Source organism: Capricornis sumatraensis, chromosome 19, assembly GCF_032405125.1.
Source record: "Capricornis sumatraensis isolate serow.1 chromosome 19, serow.2, whole genome shotgun sequence".
Classification (NCBI taxonomy): domain Eukaryota; kingdom Metazoa; phylum Chordata; class Mammalia; order Artiodactyla; family Bovidae; genus Capricornis; species Capricornis sumatraensis.
The window spans coordinates 56,236,397-56,259,799 of record NC_091087.1 but is presented as its reverse complement, the minus strand read 5'-3'; the positions used below and the strand labels follow the sequence as shown (position 1 = coordinate 56,259,799).

At 37.3% G+C, this 23,403-nt stretch overlaps 1 protein-coding gene across 2 annotated transcripts; it reads right to left on the bottom strand.

The window, feature by feature from the left end:
* Window positions 1-384: 384 nt before the first annotated feature.
* GEMIN2 (gem nuclear organelle associated protein 2) lies at window positions 385-16,290 on the bottom strand. 2 transcript variants are annotated; one of them, XM_068991323.1, is made up of 10 exons: window positions 16,127-16,290; window positions 15,663-15,747; window positions 14,193-14,282; window positions 13,864-13,923; window positions 10,824-10,937; window positions 9,235-9,279; window positions 7,762-7,830; window positions 6,367-6,477; window positions 4,976-5,034; window positions 385-723 (listed from the first exon to the last, which is right to left on the bottom strand). In XM_068991323.1, the coding sequence occupies exons 1-10, from the start codon at window positions 16,261-16,263 to the stop codon at window positions 684-686; spliced, it is 810 nt and encodes a 269-aa protein (XP_068847424.1). In that variant the 5' UTR covers window positions 16,264-16,290; the 3' UTR covers window positions 385-683. The 2 variants fall into 2 exon arrangements, with proteins under 2 accessions (XP_068847424.1, XP_068847425.1); XM_068991324.1 differs by lacking the exon at window positions 9,235-9,279.
* Between the last annotated feature and the right edge of the window lie 7,113 nt (window positions 16,291-23,403).

Genomic DNA, 23,403 nt, shown 5'->3' with positions numbered 1-23,403 from the left:
AGTATGAAACACTCCCACCTGATAGAGAAGTAGAAAAACTGTAAACGATATGATAAAAGATGTGGCATAAAAATTTAAAGAGTTGACCTTTTACAGTATTACAGAAAATGATCTGTAAAGAAAAAACTGCGTTTATGTAAGAAAGCTTTTAAAAATAAAAGTACTGAGCTTAAAGAGAAAACATCAGACTAATTTTGTTGCTAACTATGAATACACATGCCATATAAACTAGATTATCCTAATTCTAATACTAAGGACATTAGTCTGTTGTCTTTTGTTTAAGAGTCAAACAAAATTTAGTAACCAAAACATTTTCAATAAAATTTTATATGTGTACATGTAAATAAACAACAAAACAGCACCAAAGACCTCTGTACAATTTCACCATACAGTTTCTGTGTAGGATGCTTCATCAGTAAATCTTTCACTTTTGCTTTAAAAGCACGTGATTACAGAAAACTGCTTATTCATTAAAAATTGGGTAAGATCTTTCACAGATACCTCAGATATTCAAAATAATACAATCTATCTTCTGAAGATCAACCTGAGTTGCACAGGTTAAGTTGAAGACTCTTCACACGGTGCTGAAAATGTGAGGCAATCTGCACTTAACTGGCACTGCACTTCCTCAGACTCAGGCGTCTTCATCACAAGTATCTTCTGTCTCTGAGAGATCAGCTTCATCAGGATGGCTCATCGGCTAAGTCACGCTGGTCAAAATACCTGGTGATAAAAGAATTTGCACAGCGAAGGAAAGCATAAAATGAAAAGGGAACCTATGAACTGGGAGAAAATCTTTGCAAACATTGTGATCCATGAAGGTATAATTTCCAAAATAAAAAAAGCAGCTCATGCAACTCAATAACCAAAAAACCCAATAAAAAAAAATGAGCAGAAAACCTATACAGACATTTCCTCAAAGAAGATATACAGCTGGCCAACAGGCATATGAAAAGATGCTCAACATCACTAATTTTTTGAGAAATGCAAATCAAAACTACAATGAGGTATCACCTCATGCCAATCAGAATGGCCATCATCAAATGATGGAAAGGGTATGGAGAAAAGGGAACTCTCTTACACTGTTGGTGGGAATGGAAATTGGTGCAGCCACTACGGAAAAACTACGGAGGCTGCTAAAAAGAATTAAAAATAGAGTTACCATACGATCTAGCAATCCCACTCCTGTTCATATATCTGGAGAAAATGCTAAAAAGGTCCGTGTATACACATATATAAGGAATATTACGAAGCTATAAAAAATAATGAAATAATGCTATTTGCAGCAACATGGATGGACCTAAAGACTATCATACAAGGAGCAGTAGGTCAGACAAAGATAAATATCATATGATGTCACTCTTATGTGGAATCTAAACAATGATACAAACAAACAAAATGATACAAAATAGACACAGACCCACAGGCATAGAAAACAAGTTTATGGTAACTGAAGGAGAAAGGTGAGGGGCAGGGCAGGGGAGAATGAATTAGGAGTTCCCAATAAGCAGATACAAACTACTACATACAAAATAAACAAGGTCCTACTGTACAGCACAGTGAACTATATTCAAAATCTTGTAATAAACTATAATGGGAAAAAATCTGAAAATAGAATATGTATACATATATATGCATAACTGAATCACTTTGCCATACACCAGAAACCAATGCAACATTGTAAATCAACTATACTTCAATAAAAAAAATTAATGTATAGTTCAAATATTAATTGCAGCATATTCAAAAAGATACATCTATATACATATATAAGGAATATTACTCAGCTATAAAAAATAATACTTTTGTAATAGCAAAAGACCACAAATGACCCAAATATCCATTAATAAAGCAACTGGCTGAATAAACTACAGCACATCTACACAGTGAAAGATTACAAAGCTTTTCTAAAAAAAGGAATGAGGAAAATATCTACACTGCTACCATGTGATTCCCAGGATTCAGTAAGTGAAAAAACGAAGCACAGAATGGAAAGCTAAGTATGCTATGTTTTGTAAGCATGTGCAAAGTATACATATATTTGCTTTTATTTTTTAAAAGAAACAGTAAATGGGAGGATAAATCAAAAACTAACAATAAAACAGATAACTACAAAAGGGAGAAAAGAGACTACAGAGGATAAAGGTAGATTCTAAAATGCTCCAATACAAATTACAATTTTAACTTTGGAACAATTGAAGCATTTTATGAAATTATAAAACAAGTTTAAGTAAAAATAAAATCACTAACCAGACTCCACTAAATGCATCTTCTATACTAGGTTGGTGGCATAAACCAAACAGGAGAATAATTCCAAGTAATCTTAAACATGATGTTCCAATATATGTAACTAGAAAGATATACCATGGACAAAAAGAACTGCAAAAAATTCTTAAACGGACTTCAACAGTTTTACAACTGGCCATATTGTTATTCTGAAACTACCATGTGCATACTGTAGGATAAAGTCAATAATTATGTTAAGAAAAATCAAGTAATCTTAAATTAGAACTGAAATATCAACTTGGACCTATGATTTTATTTTTCTTTCTAAAAAATACATACTTCATAGCTCTGTTCAGTGAAAAGGCCTAAATGCAATGACCAACCCCAAAACACCTAGCTTCCCTAATGTTCAAATTGTAGACTCTAGATACCATTTTCTACTTTGAAAGAGGAACCAGCACTCCCAGGAGAAGAGACTAATTCCAGATCTGGAGCCAGAAGTGCCCAAGATATAACTGAGTCATTTTGGCAGAGCAGAAAGTAAGAAAGCTTTTTGATAGCGTTCTTTTGATAGACCACTGAGGTTATAGACCAAAAAGCATAGGAACTGATCTGAAGGGCTCCCACTATCCAAAGATAGACCAATTTGAGCATCAAAAGAATGACTGCTATATCCCTTTACCTGAACGTGAAGATCAACCTCACACCACTCTACGAGAGACAACTAGACACTGTATGCTTCCTGATGTGACACGAGAGCACACAGTCTTGTACACAAACACACAAACACACACTATCAGATATAATCGAACCTCTAGACCTACCTACCGGTTTACAGAAAACATGCAGGATAAATGAACCATTAAACACCACCATGCAGTTAGCTGTCAAAACCAAAACACGGGAAATTTTACAAGTCAAAGGATCCAGTTTTTTCAACAAATAAATAGCAAAGAAAAAAACCAAAAGGGCTGGTGGGGGTACTTAACAGACATACCAGACAAACGCCACGAGTGCATCCTACTTGGATCCTGGTTTGAACAATTCAAACATAAAAAGACATTCTTGGGACAATTAGGGAATATGAAACACAACTGGACATCAGATGATACTGAGTTATCACTAAATTTACCGGAAATCCCTTTATCAGTCAGATACACTGAAACAGGAGAAATAATATGTCCAATATTTGTTTAAAATGTATTAACAAAACAGATAAATGAAACATCCTGGTGTAGAGTTAGTAACTGTGGAACCTAGGTGGTAGATTGGTCTGGGGGGGTTATTTTACTATATTTTTATGTGTTTTAAAACCTCTATAATAAAGAGCATAAAAAATAATTATGATTGGTAAAATAATTAAGATGCCTAACAGTTACTGGGGGGCTTTCCCAGTGGCTCAGTAGTAAAGAATCTGCCTGCAATGCAGGAGACCTGGGTTAGATCCCTGGGTTGGGAAGATCCCCTGGAGGAGGGCATGGCAACCCACTCCACAACTGTTACCTAGAGAATCCCAAAGACAGAGGAGCTTGGTGGGCTACAGTCTATAGGGTCACAAAGAGTCAGACACTACACTGAAGCAACTATGCCCGCACAACAGTTATTGGATCCTGTTTGAATGGGATCCTACTCATCTGATAGGGTATTTCTATGAATTAGCAGCTATTGCCTTAAAGCTATCAAAAGAAAACCAACAACAAAAAACACAGAAGACTTATAACCATGTAAGTTACTTACACTGAAGCTGTTACAATAGAGTCAAGGCCTATGTTATCTGGTTTTCAAACCTGCTATAACCTATAGGTTTTCCTAAGTGAAGTCTATAGCCTCAGAAACTTCTGCCCTACCTTCAAAGGATTAAATGAGTTCCTATTTTGAAGCACTAAGAAAAATGCCTGGCAAAAATTGACAAGTATTAATTATCATCATTAGCATAATTATTATAGATCAAGAAACTACATGCTGAACATGTTTATATTTTGAAAAAGTATCTCGCTTGGCAATGGGAAAAATGAACACAGTATTACTTAATATCCCAGTATTTAAATATATTATAAAGCATTAAAAAGTTATTAGTGTTGGAATAAAAACAGACCAATGAACAAAAATAGCAACTCCAGAAAGAGACCTAAAATAAATATGTGTGTGTGTGTATACACATATTCACATTTAAGACTTTAGAATATGAAGACATTTTCATGTAAATTCCAGGTGGAATTTTAATGTAAGAAATGAAATAAAAAATATACTAAATAACTGAAAATGATCAAAGGACATGAGCAATTTAAAAAAACTGCAATAAAATGAAACATATTCTATCCTTATGGATAACCATACAAAGCAAATACAATTAATCTGCATCTTTTTATTACTAGAATGGAAATATTTACATCAACTGAAAACGCTCAGTGTTGAATAACAGGAGATGGGCACTCTCACCAACATTTTAGTCAGAACCCAGAGTGGCATGATCTTTCTAGAAGGCAAATGTAATAAATATCTCAGTTTTACAAGTACATGCAAGCCCTTTAATTATTTCCAGGAATTTCCCCTTAGGCAATAAATAGAGCTGTATGTATAAGAATCTTCAATGCAGCATTATTTACAGAGAAACACTAGAAATAAAGGGAATTGTGATACATATAATACTGTTTCCTTATGCCTCAACTTCCTCACTGTAAAATGGAAACAATACTTTCTACCACCATTAATAATTCTATTATAAAGCAAGAAGTCAAGGATTACTTACCTGCTAACCAAGCAGATTAATAAATTCAAAGCAGGAACCCTTTCATCATCTTTGCTGTCCTAAAAGGCAAAAAGAAAAAAAAGAAAGCTTGAAATGCAGACTGTTATCCCCTAATTTTTCCTTCTTCTTTTATTGTGGCCTCGCAGCATATGGGATCTTAGTTCCCTGACCAGAGGTCAAACCCATGCTCCCTGTGAGCCACTGGATTGCCAGCAAAGTCCCAACCAGGAAGTTGCCTTTCACGGTGCAAAACATGAACATTTTATTAGATGACAATAATAATGACATGGATATAGAAAACGTCAAAGACAACAGATAAACTGTAGAGTTAATGATTCCTTGAGAAACATCTAAGATCTTGTTTTAAAGAAAGCTCTTGAATAGATCCTAGAAAGGAATAAGAGTTGAGGGCTCTAAGGAGAATAACTTGGGAGAGATACTTTTCCTGATTCCAAGTATAAGACTGAAAAAAGCCTGTGTCCTAACTGGACACTAATGGAAAAAACATACGTGAACATATTTTAAAGAAAATATTTCAGATCAGGGTTCTCAATGATGAAGGAAGTTGTTCCTGAACTATACATCTCCTAAAATTCACTTTAAATATATAGCAAGTAATAAGTTACATTTTGCTCGGAGTACAGGCCATTTAAATTAGTCTGCCATCTCATGGAAGTTTAATGAAACTATTTTGGAGTAGTCAGTGGAGAACAGTTTTTTATTTTGTGCAGGTTAAAGGAGGAATGAAAAAAATAATCAGCTTAGTCTGGCATCGAATTAATTTATATCGTAATGCTGCAGGCATGAGTTAGAGGAAGGGTCTAAATGGAAAAATTCAAAACCATTATTATGCCAGAGACTGTTAGTTGACCACTGTGGCTTCTTGATTCCCCATATTATGTAGCAAATGAAGCTCATTTTTAGATGGGTACACTGTCACCCAACTAAAATAAACATTTCCTATAGTTCCTTATGGTCATGTGACCAAATTCTGGCCAATGAGCTGTTTTGGCCAGATGTGCTTGTAAGAGGCTCTAGAAAGGCTCTTTAGAGGGGAGAACCTTCTCTTCTTCCCAGCTTCCTTTAGTGAAACAAACTGGCGGAACCTGGATTATGAAGTGAGCTTGGGGAGGGAAACCACAAGTGGCAGAACTCGAAGGCCTGGGTTACTGCCACCTTAGATCCAATCTGCCTACTTTCATTCTCCCTGTGTCTGAGAAAAACACTTGCATTTTATTTAAGATAATGTTATTTTGGACTCTTCTACCACGCGGCTAAATCTAATCTTGACTAACAATATAGTCCACCTTTTGTTACTTCACTGAAATTGTTCTTTACCACCACAGAAGCTGCTGAGTGCTTCCGATGTGGAATAGTGAGTCTGAACTTACCACCAGAAGCCTCACTTCAGAGCACCTTCTTGCAAGCTGCCGAATCAGTGAATGAGCCTCCGGTAATAAAGGTTTTTCAAGACAGGCCAATAAAGCATAAAGCCATCTTCCCTATACAGGATTTAAGAAAGTAATAAGTAGGCAAACTACACCATAAGTTTAACTTATAATCACTTAATTGTACCTCAGAAGGGCTGTTATCAAGTTATATTCCACCAGTAGTACGCACGACTGAGTTTATTTGGAGCAACACATCACTCCAGGGACTACACAAGAGTATTTGAACGAAGTTTAAATAGCAATTTGCACAACACACTAAGTTAGCTCCTTAAGCAACCCCAAGTCAATGGTTTTTTTTCCCCATTTTTTTTAAAAAAAAATGGCTTCACTCTATTCAAGCTTTATTTCAATGACTTTCTCTTGAACAAAAAGATTCACATCCAGGTTTCTTTCACAAAGAGTGAGTGGGATTCTCTTCTATGTGAAAAGAGCAAGCATACATTTAAATTTGACCAGAAGCTTCTGGACGGCAAAGATTATATCTTGTGTTTTGACTGGGAGCCTTGAAGCTTCAGATACACTCTTTTTTGCAAATATCCTCAGTGGTGAAAAATACTTGTTTTTAAAATCAAATCTAACTGCAAAGGATGATAAAATTTCTTATTAGGGGATTAAGTAGGTAATTCATTTACATAACATCTATCAAATTTACCCAATTTTGAAGGTGAAAAATTTTTAAGCTGTGAGTGTAAAGCAATAAAACAGAAGGGCAGTACAGTAGAGTTGGTCAGAGTACAGCCAAACTGCCCCAGCATGCGTCTCCGTTCTGCCAGTTATAATCTGTGTGCCCTCAGGCCAGTTACTGAATCCCTATGTGCTCCAGTTTCCTCATCTGTAAAATGGAAATAACAGCTCATAGGTTATTCAAGGATTCGAGGAGTTATTATACGTAAAATCCTTAGAACAAAGCCTGGCACATATATTTGCTATTATTCCTATTTCTGATATTCTTTAGTGGACTGGATTTCAAAGCCATTTTAGAAAATGCATTTCAAACTTCTCTAAGCCAGGACTATTTGAAATGGGGTCTGCAGACTGGTAGCCATTCTGTTTGTTACTGATCTGTGAAAAGATAAGCAGCTTCTCCCAGAATATAAACCAGCTATTTGGTTGATGGTTTTTCTCCCCAATGCAAGATTCTCAATGAAGGAAGTACTATGTTGATTAACATTCTATTGTAAGTTCCTTATTTTACTGCAAACAAGCATTGTCTGCATTATACATATAGATGAATAACACATACATATATATAAATAATACAGAACCATAGCTTACATATAAGGTAAGTATATATAATTTTGTCTGCCTTATGAAAAGAAAAAGATGCAGTACTACCAATTCTGGAGTAAAGTCTCTTTCTCCAAACCAATTATTCAGATATTCCAAGACACTAGCTACTGTTGCCTAAAAAAAGGGGGAGGGGGAAGAGATGGAAGAACAGCATTAGTAATAAAACACTGACAAGTTCAAGCTGAGTTACATTAAGTTCAGTGAGAAAACAACTCCTTAAAATGGACTTCTTTAGACTTAGAGAGAAACCTTTGACTCTATTTAGTAATTTGATTAGATGGAACACTCAGTGAGATAAGGCTTTTTCGACAAATATATTTTTATATATTTTCAATTATCAACACAGTTTAAATCCTAGGATTTAGTTAGTAACTACTAATTTAGTTCAGAACTATTTTTTTTTTAATTCCACACTCTCAAAAAAAAGTCTTTGCATAAATTCAGCTTATTTTCATTAAATCAAAGTACAAATCTAAATACAAAGTTAGCTAGAGAAATATAATCTACCAAATTCTCTAGCTTATTCTAGTATAGATGCTGCTGCTAAGTCGCTTCAGTTGTGTCTGACTCTGTGCGACCCCATAGATGGCAGCCCACCAGGCTCCCCAGTCCCTGGGATTCTCCAGGCAAGAACACTGGAGTGGGTTGCCATTTCCTTCTCCAATGCATGAAAGTGCAAAGTGAAAGTGAAGTCACTCAGTCGTGTCCGACTCTTAGTGATCCCATGGACTGCAGCCCACCAGGCTCTTCCGTCCATGGGATTTTCCACGCCAGAGTATTAGAGTGGGGTGCCATTGCCTTCTCCGTAATATAGATGGGACACTTACAAAAGTCATTCTCATTGAATTTAGTATAATTATTAGAGTATCTTAATGTAAATGATCAAGTAAGTAAAACTGTAGGCCAGTATATTATTTACAAGAGTATGACTTGTTAAAAAAATTTATCTTCCAAGGGTATCCAATATATGTGAATACAAAACAATCAAAGTTTTATTTGCTCTTTAAGTGGGCAACAGAGTTCCTAGTGCTGAGAGACCGAACAACTAAAATTCATATTGCTTCCCTTTTGACCCAAGAAATTCAAATTTCATTCTTAATGAAGTGTGCCCAACATCTGGAACTAGAAATAGCAATCTAACCTTAGTATTTTTTTTCAAACCCCATAATCTAAGACTTATAACTGAAACATAAATGTATGAATAGTTTAGCACCATGATAAAGAGCATGAGTTCTGAAGTGAGATCAACCTGGGACTGAATTCCAGTACTGCCGTTAAAACTTGCCAATAAACCACCTACAAATGACTTAATCACCAACCGTTTCCTCACTTATTAAAAAAAAGTATATTAATAATAATTCCCCATATAAGGTTGTAGTGAGGATTAAATAAGAATTTTAAAGAGTTTAGGACAGGGTCTTACATACTGTAAATATTAAATAAATGTATTCAAATATCTTAATACACACTGCAAACATAAGAATGCATATATTCTTATTATTATTAGCTATATTTTACCTGATTCATTCTGCTAACAATACTAAGCAAGGGAGGAAAACCAATCTGAAAGAAAAATGAGACTGAAGTTTACTAAGTGGTATTACAAAGCGGGAGGGTGGGGGGGCGCTTCATTTTTTTTTAATTGGTGAATTTCTCAACATGCTATTTTATGAAAACAAAACATAGATAAAATTCCTTCATTATATATTACAATAAAACATTCCATGAACTACTATGCTAATAATACCCAAGAAAACAATGTCTTGACATTTGAATACATAAATGTAAAAATATAGAATGATTTGAGTAATGAAGATATTAAAATAAACCATGTAATAAAAAACAGTATGATATTAATAAGTTTTGCATACTCTTTCAAAAATCTTTAGCTAAGCAAACATTCTGGGGAAGTAAGGGTACTTGAATGAGTTCTTTCAAACCTAGTCTGCTTTAAATAAAAAAAGTTATTTTGGACTTTAATGTTGGGAGCTTTGATTATGAAAACAGTACTGACTTTTGAGAAACTTAAGTGGACACGCATTAAAGTGTATTTTGCAATAACAAACTGAATAAATATATATTCTTTGCCAAATTAAAACATTTTGAAAAGTAACATACACTAGGGATATAATCCAATAGAAGAAATGCTGTATAGGAGACAGCATTAAATTAGCTCTCAGAGACCTGAATCTTTCTACACTCCCACCACCATGCAGTAAGGCTGCCTGTTTCCCCAGCCCTTATGAACAGTGTGTCAAACTTGTTTTACCAATGTTAACTGAAAAATGCCAGCTCAGTGGAGTTGTAAGTAATGTTTTTATTTTAAGAGAGTTTGGGCATCTTCTCATATAAGAACAATTTGCATTTCCTTCCTGTGAAATGTCTCTTTATATCCTTTGCTTGTTTTTGTTTTTTTAAATTGAGGTCTTGGGTCTTTTTTAGTGATTTTCAGAGCTTTTACATTTAGGGGATAAACTAATTTTAAATGAGAAAAACAAAACGTGGCACCAAAGAGAAAACAATACCTATTCAACAGAACAGACAACATGGTATAGGGAGTTACCAGTAATGCAGATGTATCAACATCTGCAAGCTTGGGGGCAGATGAATCCTGAAGGACAAGAAGCAGCTGGCCACATACTTTATTATTAAAGTCATATGAAATATAAATAATCTTTATATTTATAAAATATAAATTAAATATAGCCTCAACATTTCACCACCAGAATATGCAACTTATTAAAACATTTTTAAGCACCTGAGTTTTCCTTTGTTTCTCTGACTACTCAGAACTCACTGTTTGACCCTTGCCTAATCATTAAAAAAAAAAAGTCCTATCTAGCTCAAAAAATTATTAAACAGCTAAAGCACACACTGTTTTAGAAAACAGGCTGTTATACATCAGTCATATATTAGTTGCTTTTTAAATTTTTTTTACAACCTTGGAAAACAAAAAAGCTATTATGCTTCTATGTTTAGCAAATGGGCTTATAAAAACAGTCATGAGACTGGATTTGGCCTAAGCTATATTCTGCTAAGTCTCTATACTAAATCTTGCACCAAAACTATGACCTGTTTTTTGTTTGTTTAGTCACAGTATCACTTACTTGTACATAATCGATTCCAGGACTTTCACTTGCAGCTGGTCCAATAGCCCCTTCAGCACATAACCTTTCACCTAGACAAAATTTTTTCCAGCCTTCTTCATCTTCAGATTTTGGCTAAAAGAAAAAAAAAAAAAAAAGAATTTACTTACGTATTTTCTTCAATACTGAACAATGAAAAAACAAGTGAGGATTCCTTCATATTCCCACCACCTCACACAAACATATAGTGCTTGTAATGGAGTGAACTGTGTCCCCTCAAAATTCCTATGTTGAGATCCTCACCTCCAGCATGTGCTGGTTAGGAGACTGAGTCTTTACAGCAGTGATTAAGTTAAAATGAGTTGAGTAGAGTGTGTCCTAATCCAATCTGACTGACATTCTTGTGGGAAAGAGGAAATTTGGATAAAAAGACATTAGGGATGCATATGCACACAGGGGACCCAGCTAGAAGATGGCCATCTGCAAGCCAGAGAGAGAGAGTGGCCTTGAGAGAAACCTGCTGACACCTCGATCTTAGCCCTCTAACCCACAAAGCTGTGAGAAATACCTTACTGTTTGGTAAGCCACTACATCTGTGGTGGTTTGTTACAGCAGTTCTAGCAAACCGGTACAGGACCCAGGTGGTCACACCATATGTGGGACACTTTTAGTCTGGATCATACTTTAATGAACACTGTCAAGCGAGTACGTGCTCAAAAGAGGGTGATAAAGATGTAAAATTGATATTAAAAAAAATACACTAAGAATGCTTACAAGAATGAAGCCTATTTATCCCAAGGAAGGAGACATAATTACATACTTCAAATAAAAGGCTGTCCAAAGAGGGAATAGATTTATTCTACACTGTCAGATGAAAAAAGCATGACCTTTCAGCTCAACCTTAACAGAACCTAAAATTTTTTATTTATTTATAGTTGATTTATAACATTGACTTAGTTTCAGGTGTATAGCAAAGTGATTCAGTTAACAGAACAATTTTTATTTGGGCACATCACCTCACAAATCATTTTACATACATATGCAGTTTCCCCCCCTGAGGATAAAGAGCTTTCATTAGATCCTCAGGGGAACAAAACCCCTAAAAGGTAAAAGCCTACTGTCCTGGAACAATGTTTTCCCATTACTCCATTAGGTCAGAGACTGTTTCTGCTTCAGGTAGCACTGAAAATCCTAATTATTACATATGGTTGGTGTTTAACAAATGATTAGATCAATCAATCAATCAATGTTCATATTTACATAGTTGCCTTCAGAGGTTGCTTTAAAAATTCATCTTATTATTTACATGTTCCACATCTGCCATGATGAATATATATGTTACTGCTATGTAATATTCCATTGTTTTGATGGAGGATCTTCATTTATTAAATCGATTAATTATGCTGTCATTTCTCTTTTGACAAAATTATATCACCATCCTGTTACTGGTGCAGCTTCTTTTTGAATTATATAGGTACCCAAAAGTCCTTACCTTGAGCAAGGAAAAAATGTATCTACCTACCTACCGCCCTCTCCTTCTTCTTACCAGGAGACCTCACCGTACAGTGAAAGGCTTTCGAATCAGACAAAGTTTGGTTTCTATCTCAGCTATACTTTTTATGAGTTAAATGATCTTGGGCAAGTGATGTTAGTGTCTTGCACACTTTTCCTAGAGCAGAGCGTCCAACAAGTATACAGAAGCATATAGAGAGATTACACTGACTCTCTCAGATTTCAGCTGGTAGTCTTAGGCCATGAGAACAGCTTCCTCCATTTATCCCAAAGTGACACCATTTAAAACATGTTAGGAAGCACTGCCTGGAAGAAGCTTCTAAAATCTGAAATCTGTGGGGAATTCCCTGGTGGGCCAACGGTTAGGACTCCATGCTTACACTACATGGGTGTGATCCCTGGTGAGGGAACCAAGATCCCACGGGGAGCACAGCATGGCCAAAAGAACCCCCTGAAATCTACGAACCACCTGAAACAATGAGCAAAATTGTATGAATAGGTGTGTTTTCCCCTCTCTGAAAATAAACAGCTTTCATTCAATTCTCCAGAATATGAGACTCCATAAGAGGTTAAAGAGGTTCCCTGGTTGCTCAGCAGTAAAGAATCGGCCTGCCAATGCAGGAGTCTCGGCTTCAATCCCTGGGTTGGAAAGATCCCCTGGAGAAGGAAATGGCAACCCACTCCAGTATTCTTCCCTGGGAAATCCCATGGACAGAGGAGTCTGGTGGGCTACAGGCCATAGGGTTGCAGAGAGTCAGACACAATTGAGTGACAAACACTTTCACTTTTTCAATGGAGATACAGACATAGGATACAGACTTGTGGACACAGTGTGAGAAGCAGAAGGTGGGAAGAATTGGGAGAGCAGCATGGAACATATAAATTACTATGTAAAATAGATAGCCAGTAGAAATTTGCTGGATGAGACAAGGAACTCAAATCAGGTGCTCTGTGACAACCTAAAGGGGTTGGATGGGGTGGGAGGTGGGAATGAGGTTCAAGAGGGAGGGGACATATGTAAACCATTCATGTTGATGTAGGACAGAGACCAACACAATACTGTAAAACAGTTATCTTCCAATTACAAATTTTAAAAAATTAGTCTAAGCTGATAAAACATCAAATGGTACTTTCCAGTAAGCATGACAAACTTTACTAAAAAGTCAATCATTGGTACTGGCACCATTACCTCATCAAGAAAATCCAAGGAGCCTTTATTCAATCTTTTTGTAAATACTGAAAATGTATTTACTTTCTTGAAAACCAAATGTCTAGAAGAACCTTTACAGACTTGTAGAGACTGATCCAAAGTCTCTCAAGATGTGGATTAAGGGTGTCATAAACATAACTTGCATTACTTATTCTATCCTTTTCAGGCGAAAAGACAATGGAACTGTTACTATTAATAGTAGATGGGAGAGAATGAAAATAATATGGATTAAATGAGAATCTTTAAGAACTGGAAGTAAATATGGAGTATTTCCAATAGCTATAATAGTTACAATCAATAGTTATAATAGTTACGATCTAAAGAGAGAAACTTACATACCATGGTCACGTTACTATCCAACTGTTGTGATTTCCAGTGACTTCTATGTCTGTTCACACTCTAAAGGAAGAGAAATCAGACAAATGATCATAGAATGGATAACTCAAAAGAAATCAATTGCTGCACAACATTCTAACAATCTTAAAGCCTGGAAAATGTTTCAAATTGTATTATGTCAAGTGATTATAATAATAATAATTTGGTAATTGATTCATGAATATTCTTATCATTACATATTTAGCAGCCCCAATTTTTCCAACTACTGTCTAAGAACAGAAATAAATCTGAAGGAAGGCTTTAATTTGATTAAATGATTAAAGTACAGCTACCTGCCGAACAGTTGAAAATTGTGCCACTTGTTGCTGTTGCCACTGCAGAGTGGGGGAGTATCCTTCTGGGGCAGGCTGGCATCCTGAAAGCTAGAGATCAGTTCATAAATTTTAGGATCAATGTTACGTGTTACCACTAGACTCTCAAGCCTCTGCAAAGTAAAAGCAGAATCAAGAGGAAAAATGAGTAATAAAGCAAGTAAGACTACACAAGAAAGGAAGTACTTTTTGCAGATGTAAAAAAGGATGCAATTCATTTATGTCTGAGTTTAAAACATCAAGAAAAGATCCTTATATAGTTGCTTTAGTAAAAGCAATCTGGAACAGTTTATAGTTGGAGTTTCTACAAAATCCAAGTATGAGACCTAAAGATTTAACCCAGTACTACCTTTCTATAATAGCAAAACTATTTGAAGCAAAAAGACATAACGCAAATAAAACATTCTGGTATGAGCAGAATGCAAATAATTAAAAGCATTTGACTTTACAAGGGCTACTTCTGTTTCTTAAAACAGCACATAGGTCACAACTGATCACATACTGCCTTGAAATAAAACTGAATATGGTAACATTTCAAAAGTCAGGTATACAAGATATCATCTGCCATCAACTAAAAATTTCTGTAAAGGAATTATATGAAACATTATAGTGTCTGAGTTAAAATCTCCTGATAATAAACATCAGATAAACAAATTACTTAGAACACTAAAGGAAAAGGAACTGTGGTAATTTAAAAACTGCTGCTCTCCTTCCACCATAGGTTAAACAGCATCAAGTGGACCTTCTGTGGCTACTCCATCCAGACTAGTTCTCCCTGTTACTTACTGGTCGTTATATGTTAACTTTCTTCACAGCAATAGACATAATATATAACTGTTTGTTTTTTAAATGTCTTCCTCAGGAGAAAGGGCAAATTCTACAAGGGTAGGGACTTTCTGTCTCATCCTCTATTGTATTCCCAGTGCCTGGCACATAAGTTGCTTAGTTAAAAAAATGTGCTGGATAAATAAATGAATGAAAAGGTTCACAGTGGGCAAGTAGGTAGAAAAGTGTGATACTTGGGTTTTTATTTTTAAAAAACAAAACCTAGTCAAATTCAAAACATACAAACTACTCTAAGTAAGATTAAACGCCAGCCCAATAATAATTGTGAACTGGTAAAAGGTACCTTAAAAATAAAGCCTAGCATAAATAACCTATTTAAAGACTCCATGAAGATCGGATCATGCTCCTCAAGTGTTACCAGCTCCAGGAATGTCAGGGTTACTAAAAGCCTCTCTGGAGGTAGTAAACGCCAGCTGTCCTTTTGGGGGAAAAAGTACAAGCACCTGTCTAACTGAACATACAGCAATAAAATCTTACATTTTAACTGATCCTGTCCGATACTTTCTGACACTATAGGGTGAGCCTCCGTCTTTTAATTTGCGGGGAGGAAAAAAAAAAAATCCCCTGATGCGTAATAACACTCACAGAAATATTCACACTTTGCGTCCTTTTCAACTTCTTTGGGTCAATTTGAGCTACCACAACATCCGGACATTGAGCTGCTTCGATCCTACAAACAAGTGATAAATGCAAAAAAACGTGATTACTATTGTTCATGTGTAGTATAACAAGCGATCCAACTTCTACAGTTCAATATAAAATTACAAACTTCAGAATTGCAATGGAAGCTCTAAACAATAAATTTCTGAAATTATCTGGACTGAAAGCAATCTAAGAGCATGTATCTTGTCACGAGTAATCAGGTTTAATAAAATGAAGTTCACGGAAACTCGCTCACACAAAGATGTTATCAAGGGATTTTGTTTTGACCGAGTATGGGGACGTAACAGAAGTGGGGCTTTATCGCACTTTGGGGTCGAGCGGGGTACGGGCGATGTGCCCAAGGGCGTAAGGACAACCGGCCCACCCGCACAGGGTCCAACACTCACTGGACCCGCCTCAGGTATTCCTGGGGAGTCCTCGGAGGTACGCTGGGATCGAAACTTTCCGTCAAGTCGCAGGGCTCCACCGGCAAAAGCCGTGGCATCAACTCCTCCACCGCAGACTCCGCAGGTACCCACGCCATAGTTTTCAATGAAGAGCGTCCCACCCAGCGCATGCGCCAGAGTTGGGGGTCACAGCGCAGGCGCACGTAGAGGCGCGTTAGGCGCGGAGTTGAGCAAGAGGCCGGCCTTAGGGGGCGTAACTGCGCATGAGCAAACCTGAAGCTTGTCCCAGAGTTTAAGGGTCCGGTGCTGTAGTGAAGACTGCGAACTTGGTTCCTTGTAGAAGTGGTTCTGAAGTTTTTCTGGGTTTTATTATTATACCTTTCTAAGACTGAGGGTTATTAACTTTTATGCATCGTTAGTATTGAGGGAACTGTAAGTACTTTTTAAGTTAATGAGCAGTTACTGTACCGATCATTTCTTGAGCTTTAAATTCACATCACCTGCATTTCCTCATTTAATTTTTACTGTCTTTTAAAGTAAGTGGTATTATGCAAAGTTTGTGGGGACGGAAATCGACTGAAAGAGGGGTTAAGGACAGTTGTAACTTTCTTCTAAGGAAGACCTATTGGAAAAGACCCTGCCGCTGGGAAGGATTGATAGCAGGAGGAGACGGGAAGGACAGATGATGAGATGGTTGGATGGCATCACCAACTCCAGGGACATGAGTTTCAGCAAACTCTGGGCGATGGTGAAGGATAGGGAAGCCTGGCGTGTTTCAGTATATGGGATCGCAGAGTCAGACACCACTGAACAAGAACGACAAAAGATAAGAGCCGATTCCAACCCAGATTTATCTGATGCCAAATGAATGTAAAATTAGTTTCCCAGAGGAATTTCTTCTACTTGGCTGTGCCAAAGATCAGTTTATATTTATCCAAAATTATCTAGTAATAATAGAGTTCAGTTCAGTTCAGTTCAGACGGTCAGTCGTGTCTGACTCTTTGCGACCCCATGAATTGCAGCACGCCAGGCCTCCCTGTCCATCATCACCAACTCCCGGAGTTCATTCAGACTCACGTCCATCGAGTCAGTGATGCCATCCAGCCATCTCATCCTCTGTCATCCCCTTCTCCTCCTGCCCCGAATCCCTCCCAGCATCAGAGTCTTTTCCAGTGAGTCAACTCTAAGCACGAGGTGGCCAAAGTACTGGAGCTTCAGCTTTAGCATCATTCCTTCCAAAGAAATCCCAGGGCTGATCTTCAGAATGGACTGATTGGATCTCCTTGCAGTCCAAGGGACTCTGAAGAGTCTTCTCCAACACCACAGTTCAAAAGCATCAATTCTTCGGCGCTCAGCCTTCTTCACAGTCGAACTCTCACATCCATACATGACCACAGGAAAAACCATAGCCTTGACCAGACGGACCTTAGTCGGCATGTCTTAGTAATGTCTCTCCTTTTGAATATGCTATCAAGGTGGCTCATAACTTTTCTTCCAAGGAGTAAGAGTCTTTTAATTTCATGGCTGCAATCACCATCTGCAGTGATTTTGGAGCCCAGAAAAATAAGTCTCACACTGTTTCCACTGTTTCCCCATCTATTTCCCATGAAGTGATGGGAATGCCATGATCTTCCTTTTCTGAATGTTGAGCTTTAAGCCAACTTTTTCAAACTCCACTTTCACTTTCATCAAGAGGCTTTTTACTTTCTCTTCACTTTCTGCCATAAGGGTGGTGTCATCTGCCTATCTGAGGTTATTGATATTCCTCCCAGCAATCTTGATTCCAGCTTGTGTTTCTTCCAGTCCAGTGTTTTTCATGATGTACCCTGCATAGAAGTTAAATAAGCAGGGTGACAATATACAGCCTTGACGTACTCCTTTTCCTATTTGGAACCAGTCTGTTGTTCCATGTCCAGTTCTAACTGTTGCTTCCTGATCCACATACAGATTTCTCAAGAGGCAGGTCAGGTGGTCTGCTATTCCCATCTCTTTCAGAATTTTCCACAGTTTATTGTGATCCACACAGTCAAAGGCTTTGGCATAGTCAATCAAGCAGAAATAGATCTTTTTCTGGAACTCTCTTGCTTTTTCCATGATCCAATGGATGTTGGCAATTTGATCTTTGGTTCCTCTGCCTTTTCTAAAACCAGCTTGAACATCAGGAAGTTCACGGTTCACATATTGCTGAAGTCTGGCTTGGAGAATTTTGAGCATTACTTTACTAGCATGTGAGATGAGTGCAATTGTGCCATAGTTTGAGCATTCTTTGGCATATCCTTTCTTTGGGATTGGAATGAAAACTGATCTTTTCCAGTCCTGTGGCCACTGCTGAGTTTTCCAAATTTGCTGGCATATTGAGTGCAGCACTTTCACAGCATCATCTTTCAGGATTTGAAATAGCTCAACTGGAATTCCATCACCTCCACTAGCTTTGTTCGTAGTGATGCTTTCTAAGGCCCACTTGACCTCACATTCCAGGATGTCTGGCTCTAGATGAGTGATCACACCATTGTGATTATCTGGGTCGTGATCTTTTTTGTACAGTTCTTCTGTGTATTCTTGCCACCTCTTCTTAATATCTTCTGCTTCTGTTAGGTCTATACCATTTCTGTCCTTTATCGAGCCCATCTTTGCATGAAATGTTCCCTTGGTATCTCTAATTTTCTTGAAGAGATCTCTAGTCTTTCCCATTCTGTTGTTTTCTTCTATTTCTTTGCACTGATCGCTGAGAAAGGCTTTCTTATCTCTTCTTACTGTTCTTTGGAACTCTGCATTCAGATGCTTATATCTTTCCTTTCCTCCTTTGCTTTTCACTTCTCTTCTTTTCACAGCTATTTGTAAGGCCTCCCCAGACAGCCATTTTGCTTTTTTTGTATTTCTGTTCCATGGGGATTGTCTTGATCCCTGTCTCCTGTACAATGTCACGAACCTTATTCCATAGTTCATCAGGTACTCTATCTATCAGATCTAGTCCTCTAAATCTATTTCTCACTTCCACTGTATAATCATAAGGGATTTGATTTAGGTCATACCTGAATGATCTAGGGGTTTTCCCTACTTTCTTCAATTAAGTCTGAATTTGGTAATAAGGAGTTCATGATCTGAGCCACAGTCAGCTCCTGGTCTTGTTTTTGTTGACTGTATAATAGAGTAGCCATCCCTTTTTCCTTTTAAGAGAGATTTCTTAAATAGTGCAAAGAACAAAGTTAATGCCAACACCCAGAAGTTATCATTATTAATCTCAGGGGCAATCTTGTGAGGGGGTCCTATTATTTCCACTTTACAAGTGAGTAAACAAGGCAGAAATGGATTAAGTTAACTTATGCTAGGTCACAACTTGCAAGAAACAATGAAAGTACTATGTCTCGGTCTTTTCTAAACAAGCTCCGAATGAATACAATTGTTTTCTAAGGTCTGTTTAATTTCAGGCTTTTGTTTGTTTGTTTGTTCTTAAATCAGTCTTTAGATTGAACGCAATTAATTTTAAAACCAGAAAGTAACTTTCTAAACTGGAGATAAAGTAAGGACAATCTTTAGGTTAAGTGCTTAAGAATTAGTGCTTATAAATACTAACTAAACAATTGGGAGACATGGAAAGAAACTGCTGGCTGCAAACTAAAAAGTTATTTGGTTAAAAAATCTTGCTGATTTTAGAAGAAACAAACTTATAAGAGATGCAGAGAAACACTCCTGTCACCGAACATTTTGGTGATGATGAAGAATAAATTAGAAATCATAATGTGTCATTTCTGGATTTTCTTACACATACTTTTTTCTTTGGAAACTAGCTTATTAGCAATTTACCCCCATTTTTCTGTAGAAAAGAACCTACTAGATCAACCACAAAGGAAGAGTTCTTAATACTGGACTCCATATATAAGTGCATGGCAAAACTACACATGGATGAAGGAAACAAGGATAGAGATAAAATGGAACAAAGCTTGTCCCAGGAAATAAGAAAATTTTTTCAAAAGAAGTGTGTAATAAAGGACATCAATAATTCTGAAATGGTTCTAAAATTTTAAATACACAGGAATGAATTCATTCAAGAGAGAGGAAATTAATTAAACATTTATAAGGCTTACTCTCTGGTCTTTAAAACATATCTGGCTTAAAAGAATTAAGGAATGAATTTTGGAACACGTTTAATATGGTTATAAATAGGAGATTGCACTAAGTATTTTTTTTTAAGTCTTTATTGAATTTGTCACAATACTGCTTCTGTTTTATGTTTTGGTTTTTTGGTCATGAGGCATGTTAGCTTCCTGACCAGCCCCTGTATTGGAAGGTGAAGTCTTAACCACTGGACCACCAGGGAAGTCCCCTGCACTAAGTATTTTTGAATGTTTTGATTGAGATATGAGACAGTTGAGAAGAAACTCTATTTTGTTGATGAAATTATTCTGAAGAGAAACTTAACTTTTTAGAAATCTGAACTTCTAAAACTATAATAACCATTTCTTCCTAGGAAGAACTATTTCTAAGATATTTAACTGCTTCTGAGGCCCTGTTTTTAAAGATTTCCAGTCACTTCTCAGTTTACAATGGAAAGATTTTTATGTTTCAATGTTTCTTACATTGGTGCTTGGCTGTGGGAGTAATATAGAGGTTGTGAGCACAGAATGTCTGTTTATTGATGACAGAAGCATCTGCTAAGTCAAACTTGCAGAGCTAAATGAAAAATTTGTCCCTGTACTTTATGTCCTTTTAAGCAGCTCAGTTATTTTCAAGTATTAGTGTATATAAGAATTATCTGCAAGAAATTCTTTAAAATACAGACTCCTGGGTCCTATAACTCTCTCCTCCAGAGTTTCTGACTCTGTTTATTGGCTGTAGGACTCTGAACCTGAAATTTTTCGAAAGCATTACAAGTGAGAAACATAGCTTAGTCCATCCATTTTATCTTTTCCTTCTTATTCTTTAAGATTTACTCCCCGAGAATTTGGGGCTTCCATGTGGTGTTAGTGGTAAAGAACTCACCTGGCAATGCAGGAGACATAAGAGACATGGGTTCGATCGCTGGGTTGGCAAGATCCCTTGGAGGATGGCGTGACAACCCAGTCCAGTATTCTTGCCTGAAAAATCCCATGGACAGAGGAGCCTGGCAGGCTACAGTCCATAGGCTCTCAAAGAGTCAGACATGACTCAAACAACTTATCACACACCCTAGAATTCTGAATTACCATACTTTGTCAGTTCTTTTCTCCTTGGCCACAGTCTGAAATTTCACTTGTCACTTTTATACCATTAAACTTTAATAAATTCGGTCATCCAATTAACGTTTCAATTAAGTTCAGTTCAGTCATTCAGTCATGTCCGACTCTTTGCGACCCCATGAACTGCACCATGCCAGGCCTCCCTCTCCATCACCAACTCCCAGAGTCCACCCAAACCCATGTCCATTGAGTCAGTGATGCCATCTAACCATCTCATCCTCTGTTGTCCCCTTCTCCTCCTGCCCCCAATCCCTCCCAGCATCAGGGTCTTTTCCAATGAGTCAGCTCTTCCCATCAGGTGGCCAAAATATTAGAGTTTCAGCTTCAACATCACTCCTTCCAATGAATACCCAGTACTGATTTCCTTTAGGATGGACTGGCTGGATCTCCTTGCAGTCCAAGGGACTCGCAAGAGTCTTCTCCAACACCACAGTTCAAAAGCATCAATTCTTCTGTGCCCAGCCTTCTCTCTATAAAGAGAGTCTCTCTATAAAGAAAGTCTGATTCTCACATCCATACATGACTACTTAAAAACCATAGCCTTGACTAGACAGACCTTTGTTCACAAAGTAATGTCTCTGCTTTTTAATATGCTGTCTAGGTTTATCAGTTTTCTATTATGTGTCAGACACTATCGTAGGGATTGGGCTTTATTAGGTAATGTGGGGACAGTGGAGGTTTGCTGTCAGGAAATGGGGACAAGTTTGAGGAGGACAATTCTGATGAATCCTGTTCCTTGATTTAAAACTTATATGTGATTTTTTAGGCCTGACCATGTGTGCATGCTCAGTCACTTCAGTCATGTCTGACTCCCTGCAACTCTATGAACTGTAGCCTGCCATGCTCCTTTGTCCATGGGATTCTCCAAGCAAGAATACTGGAGTGGGTTGCCATGTCCTCCTCCAGGGGATCTTCCCGACCCAGAGATAGAGCCAGGCTAATTTCAGTTTCTCAGAAACTGCTTTTCTCTTTCTTGGGCTAAATGTTTTATACAGTTTATCATGATATGTTGTTATTCTAAGCGGTAAGTACAATTATTATATTTATTTTCAGACGAAGAAACTGGCTCAGAAAAGGTTATATAACATGCCCAGATAATACAGCTAGGAAGTGGATGGAGGTGAGAGTCCATCTTGGGTAGTCAGATTAATGAACCATTGCTCTAAAAATTACTATACTCCACAAGATACAGCTCATCTCTTGTCAGAGCCCTTATGACCCACTGTAAAGAGCAATATTACATAGGAACCTGGAATGTTAGTTCCATGAATCAAGGCAAATTGGAAGTGGTCAAACAGGAGATGGCAAGAGTGAACGTTGACATTCTAGGAATCAGTGAACTAAAATGGACTGGAATGGGTGAATTTAACTCAGATGACCATTATATCTACTATTGTGGACAGGAATCCCTTAGAAAAAATGGAGTAGCCATCATGGTCAACAAAAGAGTCTGAAATGCAGTACTTGGATGCAATCTCAAAAATGACAGAATAATCTCTGTTCATTACCAAGGCAAACTATTCAATATCACGATAATCCAAGCTTATGCCCCAACCAGTAATGCTGAAGAAGCTGAAGTTGAATGGTTCTATGAAGACCTACAAGACCTTTTAGAACTAACACCTAAAAAAGATGTCCTTTTCATTATAGGGAACTGGAATGCAAAAGTAGGAAGTCAAGAAACAGCTGGAGTAACAGGCAAATTTGGCCTTGGAGTACGGAATGAAGCAGGGCAAAGGCTAATAGAGTTTTGCCAAGAGAACGCACTGGTCACAGCAAACACCCTCTTCCAACAACACAGGAGAAGACTCTACACATGGACATCACCAGATGGCCAACACCGAAATCAGATTGATTATATTCTTTGCAGCCAAAGATGTAGAAGCTCTATACAGTCAGCAAAAACAAGACTGGGAGCTGACTGTGGCTCAGATCATGAACTCCTTATTGCCAAATTCAAACTGAAATTGAAGAAAGGGAAAACCACTAGACCATTCAGTTCAGTTCAGTTGCTCAGTCGTGTCTGACTCTTTGAGACCCCATGAATTGCAGCACGCCAAG

Excerpts from the sequence above, each read along its gene's own strand:
- GEMIN2 (XM_068991323.1), bottom strand. The coding sequence starts at position 16,263 with ATGGCGTGGGTACCTGCGGAGTCTGCGGTGGAGGAGTTGATGCCACGG. Across the intron at positions 15,748-16,126 it reads GAATACCTGAGGCGGGTCCA|GATCGAAGCAGCTCAATGTC; the intron begins GTGAGTGTTGGA and ends ACTTGTTTGTAG. Across the intron at positions 724-4,975 it reads TTAATCTGCTTGGTTAGCAG|GTATTTTGACCAGCGTGACT; the intron begins GTAAGTAATCCT and ends TTTTATCACCAG.